The sequence below is a fragment of the Salminus brasiliensis genome, chromosome 1, assembly GCF_030463535.1.
Source record: "Salminus brasiliensis chromosome 1, fSalBra1.hap2, whole genome shotgun sequence".
Taxonomy (NCBI): Eukaryota; Metazoa; Chordata; class Actinopteri; order Characiformes; family Bryconidae; genus Salminus; species Salminus brasiliensis.
The window spans coordinates 92,487,613-92,506,272 of record NC_132878.1 but is presented as its reverse complement, the minus strand read 5'-3'; the positions used below and the strand labels follow the sequence as shown (position 1 = coordinate 92,506,272).

The 18,660-nt window shown below is 42.7% G+C and overlaps 1 protein-coding gene across 3 annotated transcripts in view; it reads left to right on the top strand.

Moving 5' to 3' along the window:
• csmd3a (CUB and Sushi multiple domains 3a) overlaps window positions 1–18,660 on the top strand; it is a 519,096-nt gene that overhangs the window by 122,550 nt on the left and 377,886 nt on the right. For all 3 annotated transcript variants that reach the window (XM_072692429.1, XM_072692430.1, XM_072692428.1), the window contains exon 4: window positions 207–401. In XM_072692429.1, the coding sequence (XP_072548530.1) occupies window positions 207–401 (195 nt within the window). The remainder of the gene's footprint in view (window positions 1–206; window positions 402–18,660) is intronic.

Below are 18,660 nucleotides of genomic sequence, written 5' to 3'. Positions count from 1 at the left end.
GACGGATGTGAAAGGAAGCGTAAAGAGACACATAAAAGTCCTAACTCTGTGGTAGACTTTTCTTTTTGATAGACGCAAAGCCTAATCAGACTAAAAATAATACGCAGACCAACATGCATATTTTTGGGTTACATAACAGACTTATGCAAACTTACTAGACCCATCCGTTACCTGTCGCACTAAAGCTCCCCGCTGTCTCTCCGCAGAGCTACAGAGCAGTTCCTGCGGAAACCCAGGGGTTCCAGCCAAAGGGATCCTGAACGGCACCCGCTTCAATGTTGGGGACAGGATCCGCTACCGCTGCGTGGCAGGATACACGCTGGATGGCCACGCCCAGCTAACATGCGTGTCCAGCACGTCCAACGTGGCAGTGTGGGACTTCCCTGTCCCCATCTGCAGAGGTGAGACAACATACGTATATACACATTTCTCTCTGCTAAACGAAAAACAGCATGGTCAGCTCAAGCTTGTCAAGCTGGTTAAGCTGGTTGACCAATTTAGATCTTGACCATCATGGGGTGTTTTGGGTTAAGATGCTCTAACAAGCATGATCAACCTGACCAAGCTAGACCACCAGAATAAGACTGACCATGCTGGTTGACTATGATGACCAAAATCAAATGCAACATTCACTATAATGGTCAAGAGCTGGTTAACCAGCTAGTTTACCGGAAAAGGGTATGTTTTGCCTGGATGCCCAGCTTTTTAACCATCTTGACCATCAAAAACCAGCTGAGATCATCTGAAACCAGCTACCAGCTGGATTTGTCAGCGGGGATATTAGGCAGATAACTGAATTCGAGCTTTGCTTGTCACTTCCAAGCGAAATATAAAAACATAACTTAGTGTCATTGATCTGCCTTAGGATCTAATATTCTTTTTCTGGTGGATTGATGATTTGAAAGTGACATTTTTGAGAGAATTTTTGGAAAAGCTTTGAAAATCTGCTGTTTTACACAAACATACTGTCTCCATATATATATATATATATATACACTAAACCATATATATACCAAGTGTCCTGACTGGCCTTTGGAGGAATGACTGCAGTTTTTGAGATTGGCCAAGTTTAATGGATTGGTGCCTTTATGGGGCTATAATTTTTGTCCCAATATGAATCTCAGTAGATGGCATATTATGTCACATTTATTATTAGGTATGGAATATGAGGTATATTAAGTTAGGTGACCTTCGCATGGTTTCCAAGCAGACCATAATGTTAAATGTTACTTATTGTAGCTTTTATTGTAGCTTAGTATCTATCTGTTGTTTTCTGGTTTCTCAAAGTGTTCAGTTTTAGACTATTCAGATTCAGAATTACTTTATTTGCCCGGTATACATATATGTACACATGTGAGAAATTTGTGTTGGTGGACACTTGCATGATAACATAGGAGACAAACTAGACACAAAGACAGACTGTTCACAAGTTTTCAAATAAGGGGACTAGGAGATAAAAAGACAGACAGATATAAAGATAGATACAGTGTTATCCTATAAATACCAATTACAATATTATAACTGGTGTTTTTATGGTATGATAAATAGTTAGAAGCTAAATGTCAATTTTTAGGTTTGAGGGATGTGTACACAGTGGAAATTAATACTGGTAATTTACTTTATTAAAGTTTTTGTAAGAAAAATCTCATGAAGGATCTTAATATAACCCCTGCGAAGGCCATAAGAAGTTCTCAAACATTTTCATATGTCTCAAACATTTTCTTATGCGTCTCAAGTCTTATGTTTTTCTTATGTAGGACATTTGTAACGTAGTCCTTTTATGCTGCATTTTACAGCTCATCTTAATGGATTAGACCCATTTTTTAAATTTCCATTATTTAGCAGCATTCCATTATTTATATAAATCTGTGCAAAATGCAGGAAAAACATAGTGTTCAAAGTTTTACTTTAATACTTAATTTAAAGATTTAGAAGTGATAGTGGAGGAAAAATCCTACTTGGAAAGTATTTTCCAGATGTAGAAACTAACAGTACTCTAAGACTGGACTCAGCTTTTAATCTTGTTAAATGAGTCTGTAATTCAACTATTTCAGCTGATCAATTTAGCTTCTGACCTTCCAAATTCTTACAGTCTAAGAACAGTGTGAAGCCACAGTCTAAGCTAAAACTGCTGCCATAATTCCTTGCCAAGGGTCTCATAAGTGAATGGCTTACAGGACAGTGTATTTATGAAGGTCTCTATAACTGAATGCAGCCTCATTAAGCATTTAGCTGTGTTACAATAAGCTTTATTTCCCATTTACCCATTAAAATGTCATCTAAGGCAATAATTTAGCAAAATCTAATGACCATTGGTTGATCAATGACCCCAGATGCGGTCAATCAGCTGAGATATGTTTGTTGTTTAAAGTTTTTCTTGTTTAGTTTAAAATGGCAGATGCTAGGCTAATGTTGCTAACAAACACTGGACACAGATTGTCACCAATCCCATCTCTGTGAATATACCTCTCCAAAACATTGACATTTTATCCAGAGCAACTTACAAGGTTACTCGTTTTAGTCTTGCCTAAGGACTCTTATTGCGGTAGCCATCCAGACCAGGAATCGAACCCCAGTCTCCCGTGTGGTATTGGTAGCTCACTGGCAGGTAGTGGTGCGCAAAATCGGTGTGGTTTAGAACATGGTAGGACTTTCTGTAGTTTATAAACGCAAAAATAAATTTAGGAGAGCTGATTGGTACCAGTTTCAGATTTAGCTTAAATGTTTAAGCTCTACCTCTGACATTTTACGACATTTTTACTGCACTCGTTTAAGTAGCTTTTAAGTAGTGATGTCTTCATGTCTTATGTTATTTCTTTTTTTTGTCTTTTACTAATTAGTAATTAAGTAAAGTTCCTTTGTGACGACAACAGTAGTAAAAAGCTATACAAATAAATTTCACTTAACTTGACTTGATGTGAAATAACAAAGTTTTTAAAGGAGGAACCTTTATAGCATCCTATAAATACCATCTCTACCTGGTTCATGTGTCCATGAAAAAGCCTTCACCATCCTCTTCTACCTCATTTCTTCCCTTTTAACTTTGTCCTATCTCTCATTCCTGGCTCCACTTTTCAAAGAGGGAACTGGCTTCCTACCACCAAGCAGAAGCCACCTGCCCAACTCCAGCCCTGAATTCCCCCCAGTCTCCTCCACGTCATCATATACCGATGGCATGGACCGAAGTAGCAACATGGATTTGTAAAGTAAATAAATGAAGATTTGGTCGAGTATTTACAAAGAGGAGATTAGTGACTGTTCAAATCCAGCGTTGGTTAGCAACATTAGCTTAGCATCCCCTGTTAAAATGCTAAAGAAGTAAATGTCTGATAACAAGCATGTCTTGGCTGATTGACTGAATCTGGGGTCAGGGATAAATCATGGAAATTAGATTAGATTTTTTTAGAATGCACTTTGATTCGGACATGACATAACATATCACTTGGAAAGTGTTGCGGTCAGACGTTTCTGTAATGCCAGTAATCTGCGACATAAATTTATTTGAATTTATACTAAAAAACTATTGAATACAGGGATATGGTAAGTGGGACTGCTGAAGGGGCTGCAGCACCCCCCCCATATTTCAGGATTTTATCTGCTATAAACTCACTGCTATAGATTCAGTTTGTGGATTTTACCTGAGATGTGGGGCTTTACTGCTTAAAACAATTAAAAGGTAATAATCTGAGCACAGTAAAGTTTATGTGCACTCTTTAAATTAATGCTGCATTTTCATTGCCCGGCAGCCAAATCGCATCCGTCACCAGCTGCCATTGAAAACAATAGGGGAAAGTAAATTATGGGCTTGCTCTGTGACCTAATATTGTTTTTTGAACCTCAGCTAAATTCATCATGCTCCATGTTTTGAATACATAATTATGTTTTATTGTTTTTGAATATTTTATCCACAGCTCTGAGTGTGTTCCAGTGTTGAACTTTCAGCGTGTAGCTTAGTTTATCAAAAGGATGCTATTTTTCATGATGTGTTTACTTTACTTAGAATAAAGTCTTGTTACATTAACATATACACATACACTTAAGTTCAGAATCCTTTTCCTTTTCCTAGAAAGTTAACAGTTGGGAGATACTGCAGCATCTATATATGTATCTTGTGTATCTCCATTTTTGACATTTTTCACTTTGTAACATAATGTGAATCTGGCAGTTCTTCTATACTACGTTTTGTTCAAATCTCATGATGAATGGACCAATAGAAATGCACTAAAATCACTTAAAATCCAATAATTATTCATTGACTTCCATTGAAAATTAAGATGTTTTTTGTCCATCTTCTGTAAAATTGCCATTTTTCAGAGATATGAGGTCTTTACATATGGAACATGCATCTGCAGATCCAAATTAGAGGATGTTATCATATTTGGCCGATCTCCGAAGGAGTTTCAGGTTTGCTTATGTAGTTCATTGAAGCAGTAGACTCTGACTGGGCTTTTGGAGAGCCAACCTCCTGCAGAGATTAGCTCCAGTTTGCCCAGTTTGCTCTAGAATTGAGATGCTCCTGAAAACTTGGTGTAGCCTGATCAGACATGTATAAAGTACTAGAGCTCCAGACTTGAGTAAAAGTACAAGTGCTGTATCAGAAAAGTGACCTGAGTAGAAGTTGAAGTGTCTTTAAGCTCCGTACTTAAGTGGAAGTCCTAAAGTATTCAACATTTTTAGTACTTAAGTATTTGCAAGTAGATTACTGCAAAATGTACTGCTTAAGTACTGAAATAAAAGTACAGTACTGTGTTCTGTAGTTCTTACAGAAGCAGTCAAAAGTTTGGGTATCAGTGTTTCTATTATTTCAGATGCTCAGACTTAAGCACTGTCTCAGTTCCTCTGGCTGTAGTAGAAGGACGGGACTGTAGGAGACAGAGTTCATGAACACGAGTCTTCAGTTCAGTGCGGAGAGCAGCTCAAACCCCTGAGCTTCACTCTCTGTAAACTCAACTACAGCTGAAAGAGCTCAGGCCATTCAGACACATACGAGTATTTGCAGGAGGTGAAGATGGAGGAGGTTCTTCTGGTGGTTCTTCTTCTTCCATCTGGAGATAAACTAACAGAGCTCTAGCGGTAGTGTCCTCACTGCAGCAGCGGAGTGAGAGGAAGAACGGCAGCATGCTCGCTCAAGGCTCGATCACCTGTTCTGTTCAATGTTGAGGCGGCTTCATCAAACCCGGTGACAGCGCCATCTAGCGCCCTGGAGGTGATAATGTGGGTTTGAAATGATTCGTTCATTTTTCATAATTGTAGCGAGTCACGATGCAGCACATTAACATAAATGTAACGGAGTCAAAGTATTAAACTCAAAGTGGAAGTAGGAGATAAAATAATCCTCCAGTAAATACAGATACAGTATTTTAGTACTTAAGTACCTCTGAGCCTGATGAGATACAAAGGTGAACTGAAGTGGGAACATAAAGGTGCCCTAAGGGGCCTTTGGCTGGTTTTACGTCTCCAAGGTGGCTCAAGGTAGCATTGCATAGCTTAGCTTAGCCTAGCCTAGCCTAGCCTAGCACTGTAACAAACAAAAGAACAAATACAAATCACTTGTAATTATTCTAGAGTCGTACCGGAAGGTGCTGCAGTCCTCGGAGGCCGTTGAGGTTTGTGGTCAGCTTGTGAAGATTGGATCCATCCAGTTGACCCTCTTACTCTGCTGGTCTTCCTAGTGTTAGCTTTTACCCTTTGAGCCCTTCCATCAGTTGCCAACACAGTTTTTTTGGCTTCCGTGAGTCGTAACATGCAACACGGCCTTTTGGTTGACGTGGTACTTTAGTCAGTTTTTCACATGTGGCTGGCTAGCTGCCTGGCTGGCTCTCTGGCTCTCCCTAGGCAGCTTTCCCTGGCTGAGCTGTTGCTGGCTGGTTGTCCAGCAGGCCGACTTTTACTGGACTTGCCTTCAGGCACAGCTGGCTCAACTGCCTCGGCTAGACGTAGCAACCAGCTACCTTCATTGTGGCTTACCTCGAAACGGTGCTTCACCCAGTTGGCGGTCATTAGCTTTTACCCTTTTTGGCCTTGTTTTTGTATTCTCCCGAAGCAGCCGTTGTGTTTGACCTCTGGTTAGGTAGTGGACGGGGTGTATGTACATTTTGGGGGGTTAAATTACACTAAATAATGTTGGATTTGGTCTGTTTTACAGCTCTGTTTTGGTTCTTCTGGATTTTCTTTTGAACGAGGAGACAACAGTGTGTCGCTTACATGTACTGTCATTATTCAGCGGCACCAGGATAAATACAGTTATCCATGCTAGGGCTCCTTTATGCTAGAGCTCTTTAGGAACTTTAGACACCACTGCGCCAAAACACAAGGACTGAAATTACAAGTCTCTGTCAAGTGTTCATGTTGTTATTCATACCGTTTAGTTTCCTGAACAAGTGTGCCGCAGCCAGCGAGTCTTCCTGGACCTTAAGCACGTTTTACACACCATTGTTTTGTTTACTTACGGGGAACAGTGCGATCACGTCTCGTTGTGTGTCAGGCGCTATGAATAATTTACGTGACGCTTTAATCTTGAGCTTAAAGATTTTTGAGGTCCGTTCAGGGAATAGGATTAGCCATAGCGTTTGTCTGAGAAAAGCGAAGACGTTTAACCCTCTCGCCTACGAAGCCTGAAACACTTCCAGCATAACTTTCCGATGGTAATTGCAAAACGGAAGCCAAGTGTGAGCTGCTTTTAGTCAGAGACCCTGTTAAGAGAAGTAGGCCCACTTGATCTGCACTGTTGTAGCGGGTGCATTATTCTCAACCCCAGCCTCGTCATCTGCTTAGACTTTTCAGATGTAGAATTTGGTGACTCATTGTTTGCTGACTCATTTCACTAGTTATATGTTGTTTAACTGGGTTGTAGAAAGCTTGGAAAATAAATGATTTCTTTGGCATATACTCTAGAGGCTTTCCTGAAAATATTCAGTGCTAGCTGTAGATGTAATAGTGTTTCTCAGGGGCCCCTAAGTCATATGATTAGTGTTAACAATTAGGAATCACTAAGTCACTAAAATTTACTCACATAAATGTAATAGATTAATGTGCATTTAGCATGTAAAGCATTTAAAACATGGGCTTCTTCCATTTCCATTTACATTGAAGGCATTTAGCCGACGCTCTTATCCAGAGTGACTTACAAAAGTGCTTCACTGCCTAACCTAATCTGTGCCTAAACCTAATTTTAGCCTACGCCTTAATCTACACCTACACCTAATCTTAACCTAACCTTTATCTACACCTTAATCTACACCTTTACCTAACCTTAACCTAACATTTACCTACATCTTAATCTACACCTAAACCTAATCTTAACCTAACCTTTATCTACACCCTAATCTACACCTAAACCCAATCTTAACCTAACATTTATCTAGACATTAAACTACACCTAAATCTAATCCTAACCTAATCTTTATCTACACCTTAATCTTTACCTAAGCCTAATCTTAACCTAACCTTTATCTACACCCTAATCTACACATAAGCCTATGCATAAGATAACATTTACCTACACCTTAATCTAGACCTTAACCTAATCTTAACCTAACATTTACCTATACCTTAATCTAGAACTTAACCTAATCTTAACCTAGCCTTTATCTACACCTTAATCTACACCTAAACCTAATCTTAACCTAACCTTTATCTACACACTAATCTACACCTAAACCCAATCTTAACCTAACATTTATCTACACCTTAAACTACACCTAAATCTAATCTATGCCTAAACCTAATTTTAGCCTACACCTTAATCTACAGCTAAACCTAATCCTAACCTAATCTTTATCTACACCTTAATCTTCACCTAAGGCTAATCTTAACCTAACCTTTATCTACACCCTAATCTACACATAAGCCTATGCTTAACCTAACATTTATCTACACCTTAATCTACACCTAAACCTAATCTTAACCTAACCTTTATCAACACACTAATCTACACCTAAACCCAATCTTAACCTAACCTTTATCTACACCTTAAACTACACCTAAATCTAATCTATGCCTAAACCTAATTTTAGCCTACACCTTAATCTACAGCTGACCTTTTCCTAACCTAGCTATAGGTGCATGTGTTGCTGACGTCACCTGAGTGCGGACTTAGAGGAGGACCACAGGGCTCAGGTCACCATTTGGGACTAGGGTATCATCTTCCCTCGTCTCTATATATCAAAACGCTTTACTTTCAGATCAAACGTGTCAAGCTCGATGTTGCAACTCTGTTCTTACATAAAATATTTGCTCAAAAGTCAAGTGCAGAAATATCTGATGTTTAAAAAAACACCACTTTGTACAATAATGCTTGCTAGCATAGAAAGGCATTAGCTGCATGAGCACAAAACCTTCCACCCCGTCACATTCAGCTCATAGCGTTTTTAATGTGACGGGGTTGAATGGTTGTTACAGAGCTGAATCATCTCTTCTCTTTTTTGTGTTCACAACCATATTTGATAATGACTCAGTAGGTTCAGGGTGATGCCTCAGAGCCTTGTGAATCAGCAAAGCAACAAATCTGACTACAAAACCATGTTCTTAAGGCTTTTCGCACGTAAAGAAGAAAGGCGATCAGATTGTGTTTTGCTATGGAGCCTGACTGAAGAGATATATAGCCATATAGCATGACCTTGCTGGCTTCAAAGCAACCCGTAACCCAGGGCAATGCATAGGAGAGAAAAGGCCCTGAGATAAAAAGCAAGATGCTGGTGGCCAAGGAGGATTAGACTCATCTGGACAGCTTGGATGAATGCCAGTCGACAAAATGTGCTTCTGAACTATTGAAGTTTTAGTTCAATTCCGTTCAATTACACTTTATGTCCAAATGTTTGTGGACACTTCTTCCAACGAATGCATTCAGCTACTTCAAGTACACCCATTGCTCTTGTATGAATACAATAACATCCTCGCAGCAGTACTCCATAATCTAGTGGAAAACCTTCTTTCCTGGAAAGAAGAGACAGTTACTCCAACAAAAGCAGCAGGATAAACACTTTTTAATACCCTTGATTTAGGACGAAACAATAAATGAGCAAGTGTCCCAATACTTTTGTATACTCTCCATGTAGTCTATATTTATATACTGGGTTATACCTTACTTACACTAGATATTCACAGTTTCGTTATCTGTGCTTTGGCCCTTCGTCAGTGTTCAGTGTCCTACCACAGGACAACTGTTAGCTAGATATTTTTGATTGGGGAACTAACCCCCCCTCCACCCCCCTTTGAGCCTGATACACTCGCACTAGCCCCACACATACTAGCAACTGCTTAGCTGAAAATGCGCTACCATCTAAATAAAATCTGGTCAGCGGTGGTCACTTTCCACTGGTCGACAGGGTAGAGGGGCACTCATGCCTTTTCAAAGGCAGAAACTCTCCAAGAGTGAAAAGAAGGAACTCTTTAAGAACATAAGAAGAACCACTGAGGGGAACCAATCCTCAAAAGTGGGAACACTTTAAGAACATAAGAAGAACCACTGAGGGGAACTGAGACTTCAAAGAAAAAAACTCACTAAAAATATAAGAACTGAGAGGAACCAAGACTGAAAATGGGAAACTCTTGAGAGAACCACTGAGAGGAACTACTTAAGAACATGAGTAAGATCCTCTGAGGGGAACCAAAACTCAGAAAATACTCCCAAAGAACATAAGGAAGAACAACTAAGGGGAACCAAGACTCAGAAGGGGAAACTTCCTGAAAACATAAGGGGAACCAAGACAGAAAAAAAAACTAAGAACATGAGGAAGAACCACTGAGGGGAACCAAGACTCAGAAAGGGGGAACTCTCTAAAGAACCTGAGGAAGACCCTCTAAGGGGAACCGAGACTCAAAAATACCCCTTAAGAACATGAGGATGAACCACTGAGGGGAACCGAGACTCAAAAGGGGGACCTCTTTAAGAACATGAGGATGAACCACTGAGGGGAACCGAGACTCAAAAGGGGGACCTCTTTAAGAACATAAGAAGAACCACAGAGGGGAACCGAGACTCAAAAGGGGGACCTCTTTAAGAACATAAGAAGAACCACTGAGGGGAACCGAGACTCAAAAGGGGGACCTCTTTAAGAACATAAGAAGAACCACTGAGGGAAACCAATACAGAAAAGAAAGAAACTTCCTAAGAACATTTGGAACAACCACTAAGAGGAACCAAGATAGAAAAGAAAAAAACTCCCTAAGAACATGAGGAAGAACCACTGAGGGGAACCAAGACTCAAAATGGGAAACTCTTTAAGAACTTAAGGAAGAACAGTTGAGGGGAACCGAGACTCTAAAAGGGGGAACTCTTTAAGAACATGAAGAAGATCCTCTGAGGGTAACAGAAACTCAAAACTACCCCTTAAGAACACGAGGAAGAACCACTGAAAGGAACCAAGACTCAAAAGGGGAACTCTTTAGGAACATGAGGAAGAACCACTGATGGAAACTGAGACTTAAAAGGAAAAACAAAAAAACTCAGAACTGAGGGGAACCAAGACTGAAAATTGGAAACTCTTTAAGAACATAAGGAAGATCCTCTGAGGGAAACTGAGATTTGAAAGGGAAAACCCAAAAGCTTAAGAACGTGAGGAAGGTTGACATCCTTCTTGTGCGCAGGATCGTGTGGTCAGGACATAGTAGAAGAGTTCCTGGACGTTTCTGGAGAAGCTCAGGTTACTTGTGTATCATGAGAATGCATTGCCTTTTCTCATCATTGCGATTGTATTTCTCTGCTGTGTTAATAGACCTGACACATCTGACTGGATGTGGTTAAAAGTGGTGTGTGTGTGTGTGTGTGTGTGTGTGTGTGTGTGTGTGAGAGAGAGAGAGAGAGAGAGAGAGAGAGCTTTCGCCTCTGTCTCCCTCTCCCCCTCCCTGTCTCTCTCTCCCTCTCGTCCCGGTCTTGAGCCACTTTGTAAGTGGAGCGGGCCCTTAGAACGGGCAGATGGTCTTTTGATCTTGTTTCCTCAGAGAACCTGCCCATTCTCTTGATGTCGAAACACATCCAAGAGTCTCCAGCAACCTCAAATCACCTCCCCCCTCCCTCCCCCATCCATCCATCTCTCCATTTCCCACGCAGTACCCTCTTTCCATCCACCCACTCAAAGCAGGCCCAACCACCCGCATGCAGGACGTACCAGAAGTATCCAGACGTCCATTCCTTGTCATGAACAGTTTCTGCACATTATTATCCCTCATTACTGCAAGTGTTCAGTGCTCAGCCTTGCAGTCATATCTGCAGTAAAGCAGCATTGTCTGTGGAAGCTGTGCTCTGGAGCAGCATATGGGCATGATGTGCACCTTTGGGGTGAATTGGAGTGATGCAGTTCAATTTAACACTTTTGGAGTTTTTGGAGCGAGTTGGAGCGATAAAGCTCAGTTGAACATATTTAGGGTGAGCTGAAGTAATGAAGGTCCGTTAGACCTTTTGTGTTGACTCGAAGCTTCACTGAACAACTGTGGGGGAAAGGGGAGTGATGCAGTTCCATTCAGTACCAGTGAAGTGAGTTGTTGAAGGTCCATGGAACTTCTTTGGGGTGGACTGAAGTAATGAAGGTCCACTGAAGACCTTTTGGGTTGAGTTAAAGTGATGAAGCTTCACTGGACACCATTGGTGTGAGCTAAAAAAGTTAATTAAGGTCCATTAAACACCCATTAAAGTACCCGTGGAGTGAGTCAGACATGATGTTGGACGTGATGAACATCCATGACACTCCTTTGGGGTGAGCTGAAGCAATGATGGTCCATTGAAAACCTTTTGGGTTGAGTCGGAGTAATGCATTTTCTAAATTCTAGAGTAATGAAGGTCCATTGCAGATCTTCCTTTGAACACCTCTGGGATGAGTTGTAGGGATGGCATTCATTTGAACACCTCTGGGATGAGTTGTAGGGATGGCATTCATTTGAACACCTCTGGGATGAGTTGTAGGGTTGGTATTCCTTTGAACACCTCTGGGAACAGTTGGAGGGTTGGTATTCCTTTGAACACCTCTGGGATGAGTCGTAGGGTTGGTATTCATTTGTTCACTTCTGGGAAGAGTTGGAGGGGTGGTATTCGTTTGAACAACTCTGGGATGAGTTGTAGAGATGATGTTCCTTTGAACACCTCTGGGAACAGTTGGACGGTTGGTATTCCTTTCAACACCTCTGAGATGAGTTGGAGGGTTGGTATTTCTTTCAACACCTGGGTGACCAGGTGCCTGTTATTACCTTAAATTTAGGGAAATGTTTAGGACAAAGAGGTGTCTGGACACTTTGGGACATCCAGAGGGAACAAACCAACCAAAACAATCATACTGCTAGTTTACCAGTCTGTTAAATGTAAAGGGACACTTTTAGGGAAAGATTAGAGTAGGCAATTAAGACAGTTTACCTGCAACTTGAGTGCTATTAGTTTTATTTAATTGGTGCTCTTCTCCATTTCTATGTGGAAATGTGTCAATATTTATTTCCCTAGTGAGTGCTGCATCTGTTTAAAGAGGCTCTAAACTCCTGGCTTCACAAGATTTCAGCTTGAGTGTGAAAAAAAAGACAGTCCTTACGTCAAATGTAATTGATCAGCCAACACGTTTGGTGTCTGAACAAGAGTAACGGAAGCTTATATCGTACCAAAAAAACAAATCATAATGGTCCTGTTATGGTCCCTTTCCACTGACAAATAGATAGACATAGGGGCCCTTATGCATGTTGCATCAATAGATGGACTACAGTTTGACTTTTGGCCATGCAGATTTCTCCTTTTCAACATCAGAGATGTTTGACCCTTCCTCTCTAAAGAGGCCACCCAGGTGCTCATTCAGTCTCTCGTCACTTCAAGAGTTGATAACTGCAGCTCCGTTCTGGCTGGTCTCCCTTTGCGCACCATCAGGCCCCTGCAATTAATCCAGAATGCGGCAGCAGGGGTCATCTTCAACGTTTCAGCCATGTTTATCTCCTTTGCTGCGTTCTCTCTTCACTGGCGTCCTGTAGCTGCTGCCTGCATCAGATTCAAACCCCAACAAAGCCAAGAATGGACCAGCCCCTCTGTACTTGATGTCAGTGGTCAAAAGCCAATCAGTCCCAAGCGCCCTTCCAGCTTCAAGTACGGCTCGGCTTGAACCGCCATCCTAGGCTTTTTTCTGTCCTGGCACTGAAGTGGTGGAACGAGCTTCCCCTGGGTGTCTGAACAGTAGAGTTCCTTGCTGTCTTCAAATGCAGACTTAAGACCCTCCTCTTCCAAGAGTGCTTGGACCAGGTGTAGTGTCGAGTATTGTGGTCTTCATACTGACTTCTGTATTTAGTAGTATCTAAATAAACGAAATCTTTGGATCCTAGTCTATATAAACTAGCTAAGAATATTTTCTGTTTAGAGAGCATCTGCTAAATGCCTTCAGTGCAAATGTTCTAACTATAAAGCTTCAATGTGCACCTATATGGTAAATGGTCCATGCTACAATCATGACGATGAGTGCCAATACAAGGTAGATAATAAATTGGCTTGCCCATGTCATTTCTGATGCTGTAGAACAGGCTGTTTTATATAAAAATGGACAGTGCAGAATTAAAACAGTATCATTTTTCCTGGACGTCTTTCCATGTTATGGTGTTGGCCTGGGGAAGGGCCAAGCGACACTAACTGGAAGATGCCAGAAACACACATGAAACCACCAATGCATGGAAACCATACATGGTTTCTTTACATTCCTAAGTGTGTTAATTCCCTCTTAACCTTGCATTTACCCATTAAAAAATCAATGAATCAATTAATCAATTTCCCTTCAAAAAGGTTAGCTAGCTGTGATTGGGGAAGGAGTACGCCCCACAAAATTGGCGGGCCAACCCTGTTCACATTGCCCTCCCTTTTAGAGTCTAGTCACCAGGGTCAGGCAAACCTCACCCATGAGGTAGGGGACCCGGACATCCGATCCCTACTGTGGGTAGCCACCCCTCTACTGGCTTAAGCCCTTGTACAGCGGCGATTAGGTCTCAACCAGAGCCAGGGACACACACTCGCCAGTCACTCACACAAGTTCCCTGGCTCCACACAACAGCAGTACCCTAACTATGTTGTCTCAGACTGTTGTGAGATGCCCTTCCCTTGGGCACCACTCTCACCAGTCCAACTCTGTTGGAACTCTCTGTTCCAAGAGGGGGCAGAGCAGTAAGTTCCTCCAGCTGGTCCACTGTGTCTTCGTCTTCTCCCGGGGGCTATCGAGCAGACTGCTCCAAGCCCTGTAGTGAAGGTCCAGGGGATCCAGTAGGAAGGGGGGGGGGGGGGGGGGGGGTGGCTCTTCCTTCTTTCCCTGGTCATTTGTCTTGGCTTTTTCCCTTTTTTTTTCTATTGGTGTTCGGCACAAAACAAAATCACAGAAAATCACAGAAAAAGAAAATAATCAAACAGACACTTGTACCAGAGCTGCGGCATGCCTCCAAACCTGGCCTGGCCTCCAATCAGACGGGTGCCACCACTAGTGGGCCTGCATTCTCCACCAATTGTAGTGCTGGCCTGGGGAGGGGCCGAGCCACACTTACGGGAAGGCCGAACATCCGTAACAAACGCTGTTCCTTAGTCTTTGGGAAAACTGTCTTAACCTTTCCTGCCTTTACTTGATGTCTCACTTAAATGCTAACGCGGCTGTGGTCACATGCTTCAGAGCAGTTGCGTCTTTCCAGCCCGCTAACTCAAGGTGAGTCTACGAATTTTGGGTGAGAGGGTTTGAAAGGGTCTCCCTGTCAAACATTTAGGCAGCTTTGGCTGATCTGAGAGGAGTATGTTGCAGCAATGTGCCAGCAGGCGGCAACTCCGCCGTTCCCCAGTGTATATGGTAGCACCCAAGTTTTGGGCCCTTGTAGCCATTCAGTGGAAGTTCTCCCCAGGCCGACCTCCCCACCCCTGCGAACCTCACCCAGGAGGTAGGGGAGTCGGACATCCGATCCCTACTGTGGGTAGCCACCCCTCTACTGGTTTAAGCCCTTGTACAGGGGTGATTAGGTCTCAACCAGAGCCAAGGAAAAGAAACTCGCCAGTCTGCCTGCATTCTCCACCAATTGTAGTGCTGGCCTGGGGAGGGGCCGAGCCACACTTACGGGAAGACCGAACATCCTCAACAAACGCTGTTGCTTAGTCTTTGGGAAAACTGTCTTAACCTTTCCTGCCTTTACTTGATGTCTCACTTAAATGCTAACGCGGCTGTGGTCACATGCTTCAGAGCAGTTGCGTCTTTCCAGCCCGCTAACTCAAGGTGAGTCTACGAATTTTGGGTGAGAGGGTTTGAAAGGTTCTCCCTGTCAAACATTAAGGCAGCTTTGGCTGATCTGAGAGGAGGGCCTTTGCGCACAGCAGCGCACGTCAGGATGCGTTTTGCTCCGAAACGATGGATGGGCAAAGTTATCTCCGCTTACCTCCTCGCTCGCCCCGCATCCGAGCCCAAAAACCAACAAGATCAAACACATTATCGCTTAGGAGCTGTTTGTCTCCCAGTAACGTCGAGCCCAACATGAATATTGAAAAATCCGGCATGAAAACGTAATGTAGAATGGCAAGGGCATTATCATTTCAAAGGCTCATTTTAGGATTTGTTAATGCAGGACCCACGGGCTGTCTGTGGCAGCGCCTGAGCCGAAAAAAAAATGGGGGAATAAAGCTGCTTTTTCACCAGCGCTTGTTTACTGGAAAAAAAATAATATTGAAATGTGCTGCTTATTATGAACCAAACTTCAAAAGCAGCCTTTACATAATGGGTGTGAAGGTTCAAGTGTTTTTCCTTTCTTTTTTTCTTTTTGTCTTCTTTTGTTCTTGTTCCAGCCGACAAGAAATGTGTTGAGGTGGTCTGACCACATCCCAAATATGCACTGAAGCTGGCACGTTCCCTGAGTTTTTCCAGCAAGATGGTGCACCACCACATTATGGGTGTCAGGTCCGAGCATTCCTAGATGAACAGTTTTCTGGAAAGTGGATTGGTCGTCGTGGGCCAGTTGAATGGCCCCCAAGGTCTCCCGATCTGACCCCCTTAGACTTTTATCTTTGGGGTCATCTGAAGGCAATTGTCTATGCTGTGAAGATACGAGATGTGCAGCACCTGAAACTACAGATACTGGAAGCCTGTGCTAGTATTTCTTCTGCTGTGTTGCTATCAGTGTGTGAAGAGTGGGAGAAGAGGGTTGCATTGACAATCCAACACAATGGGCAGCACTTTGAACACATTTTATAAGTGGTCAGAAACTTGTAAATAACTCATGAAAGAATAAAGCACACCATTGTTTTTCTTGTGAAATTCTCAATAAGTTTGATGTGTCACATGACCCTCATTCCATTGAAAAAACTAAAGTTGGATCCAAAATGGCCGACTTCAAAATGGCCACCATGGTCACCACCCATCATGAAAAGTTTTCCCCCTCCCATATACTAATGTGCCACAAACAGGAAGTTAATATCACCAACCATTCCCATTTTATTTAGGTGTATCCATATAAATGACCCACTCTGTACTCTTTAGAAGTACATTGTGGCCATGAAGGGATGCACATGGTCAGCAATAGTACTCAAGTAGATCATGGGATTCAAGCAGTGATTGATTGGTCTTAACAGGCTCAAAGTGTGCCAAGAAGACCTTCCCAGACTATAGACCAGCCTGGACTATTCACACAAGGTAGTTTAGATATAGGTCCATGGATTCAAGCTGTTGGTGCCAAGTTCTGACCTCAAAGTCATAGCAGTACACCTCAGACACCCCAGCGTCTCAGCGGAAATCCAGATGCATCAGACCTGGCAACATTTCTCCAGCCTTCAGCTGTCCAGCTGCAGCCTCAGCTTTCTGTTCTTGGCTGACAGCAGTGATTGCAGCCCACCTGCTACAAGGTTGGACGCGTTGTACAAACTCAAACAGCAGTCCTATATCACGCTGTTAACCTGTAAACTTTACACCTGGGTGGCCTCTCTAGAGAGGAAGAGTCGAAGTCTCTGGATGTTGACAAGGAGAAATCTGCATGGCTAGGTCAAACTATATTTTTTTACGGCACATCAAGCTGGTTCACTGGTTGTCCCTCCTTAAAGCACTTCTAGCAGGTACTGACCACCGCATGCTAGGAACAACCACAATACCTATCTGATGTCTTGGAGATGCTCTGAGCCAGTCGTCTAGCCATCACAATTGGTCTCTTAATGACAGAGTGGCACAGGTTCTTCTTACGCTTGCCCATTTTTCCTGCTTTTAACAGCACACCACCTACAAGAACTGACTGCCCACTTGCTGCCTAATGCCTAATAAGGATCCCACCCTTTGAAATGTGCCATTGTGACAAGATAAGCAATGTTATTCTCTTTACCTGGCAGTGCTTTTAAAGTTTATGGCTTATCAGGGTATGACCCTGTCAGTGGAAGAATCCACTGTGTAAAAGACTTCGCATGGCAGGTGACAAATCACTCCCTGCTCTGCCAGTATCTCTCCACTTCTGATATAAAAGGTCAGAACAGTGCAGACTTAAAAATGCAAAAAATGGGAATCTGAAAAATAGCAAATAGGAATAAATATAACTAAAAAGAAAACAAAGAAAGGATGAGGTGCTCCTGTGTGATTTCATTGGCTGACAGCAGTGCAATCCTCACATCATGGCCACTAAAGTAGAAAAGCCGTCAACGAGAGGCGGGTGAGCACCAGCTCATCTCAGGAACATGCACAATGGTTGACGCTTGATGCACCGCCTGCCTGTCTGCCTGCCTTTTGCTAAAAACGAACAGGGGGTGGCCAACTGTCATGTCACTTGCCATGTGAAAAGCTCTTACTATGGTAGAACCCAAAATGGACGATTGTGTTAACAATGCAGTGTGTCTTAATTAGCCCAAATGTATTTTGGTTGATTTTGGGTGACTTCTGGGTGACCACATCCCAAAGGGGACCATATCAGGCTGGAAGTATTCCTTAGAAGTAAATTGTGGCCATGAAGGGATGCACATGGTCAGCAATAGTACTCAAGTAGATCATGGGAATCAAGCAGTGATTGATTGGTCTTAACAGGCTTAAAGTGTGCCAAGAAGACCTTCCCAGACTATAGACCAGCCTGGACTGTTCACACTAGGCAGTTCAGACATAGGTCCCTGGATTCAAGCTGTTGGTGCCAAGTTCTGACCTCAAAGTCATAGCAATACACCTCAGACACCCCAGCGTCTCAGCGGAAATCCAAATGCATCAGACCTGGCAACATTTCTCCAGCCTTCAGCTGTCCAGCTGCAGCCTCAGCTTTCTGTTCTTGGCTGACAGCAGTGATTGCAGCCCACCCGCTACAAAGTTGGACGCGTTGTACATTGTCAGATGCTTTTCTTCTTAGCCACGGCCTTTCTGTCAGCTCCAACCAGTCTCTTGCCTTTCTTTGTTGACTTTTTTCATGAACAAAGCATTTCTGTCTGCAGATCTGCTGCAGATCTGCTGTGATCTGATGTGTTTTCGTCATTATACCATTCTCAGGAAACTCTACAGACTGAATCCTAGGAGATCAGCAATTCTAGAAACACTCAAACCAGCCCATCCAACACCAGCAATCAAAAATAACTGAGATCATGTTTTCTCACATTGTCTGACATATGATCTGAACATTACCTGAGGATGCTGACCTGCATCTGCTTGCTTTTGTGCATTCACACGATTGGCTGATTATATTTTTATGGACAATGGGCTATTTTTGCAGCGTAGTTTCCAAATGTGGACTGTGTGGATT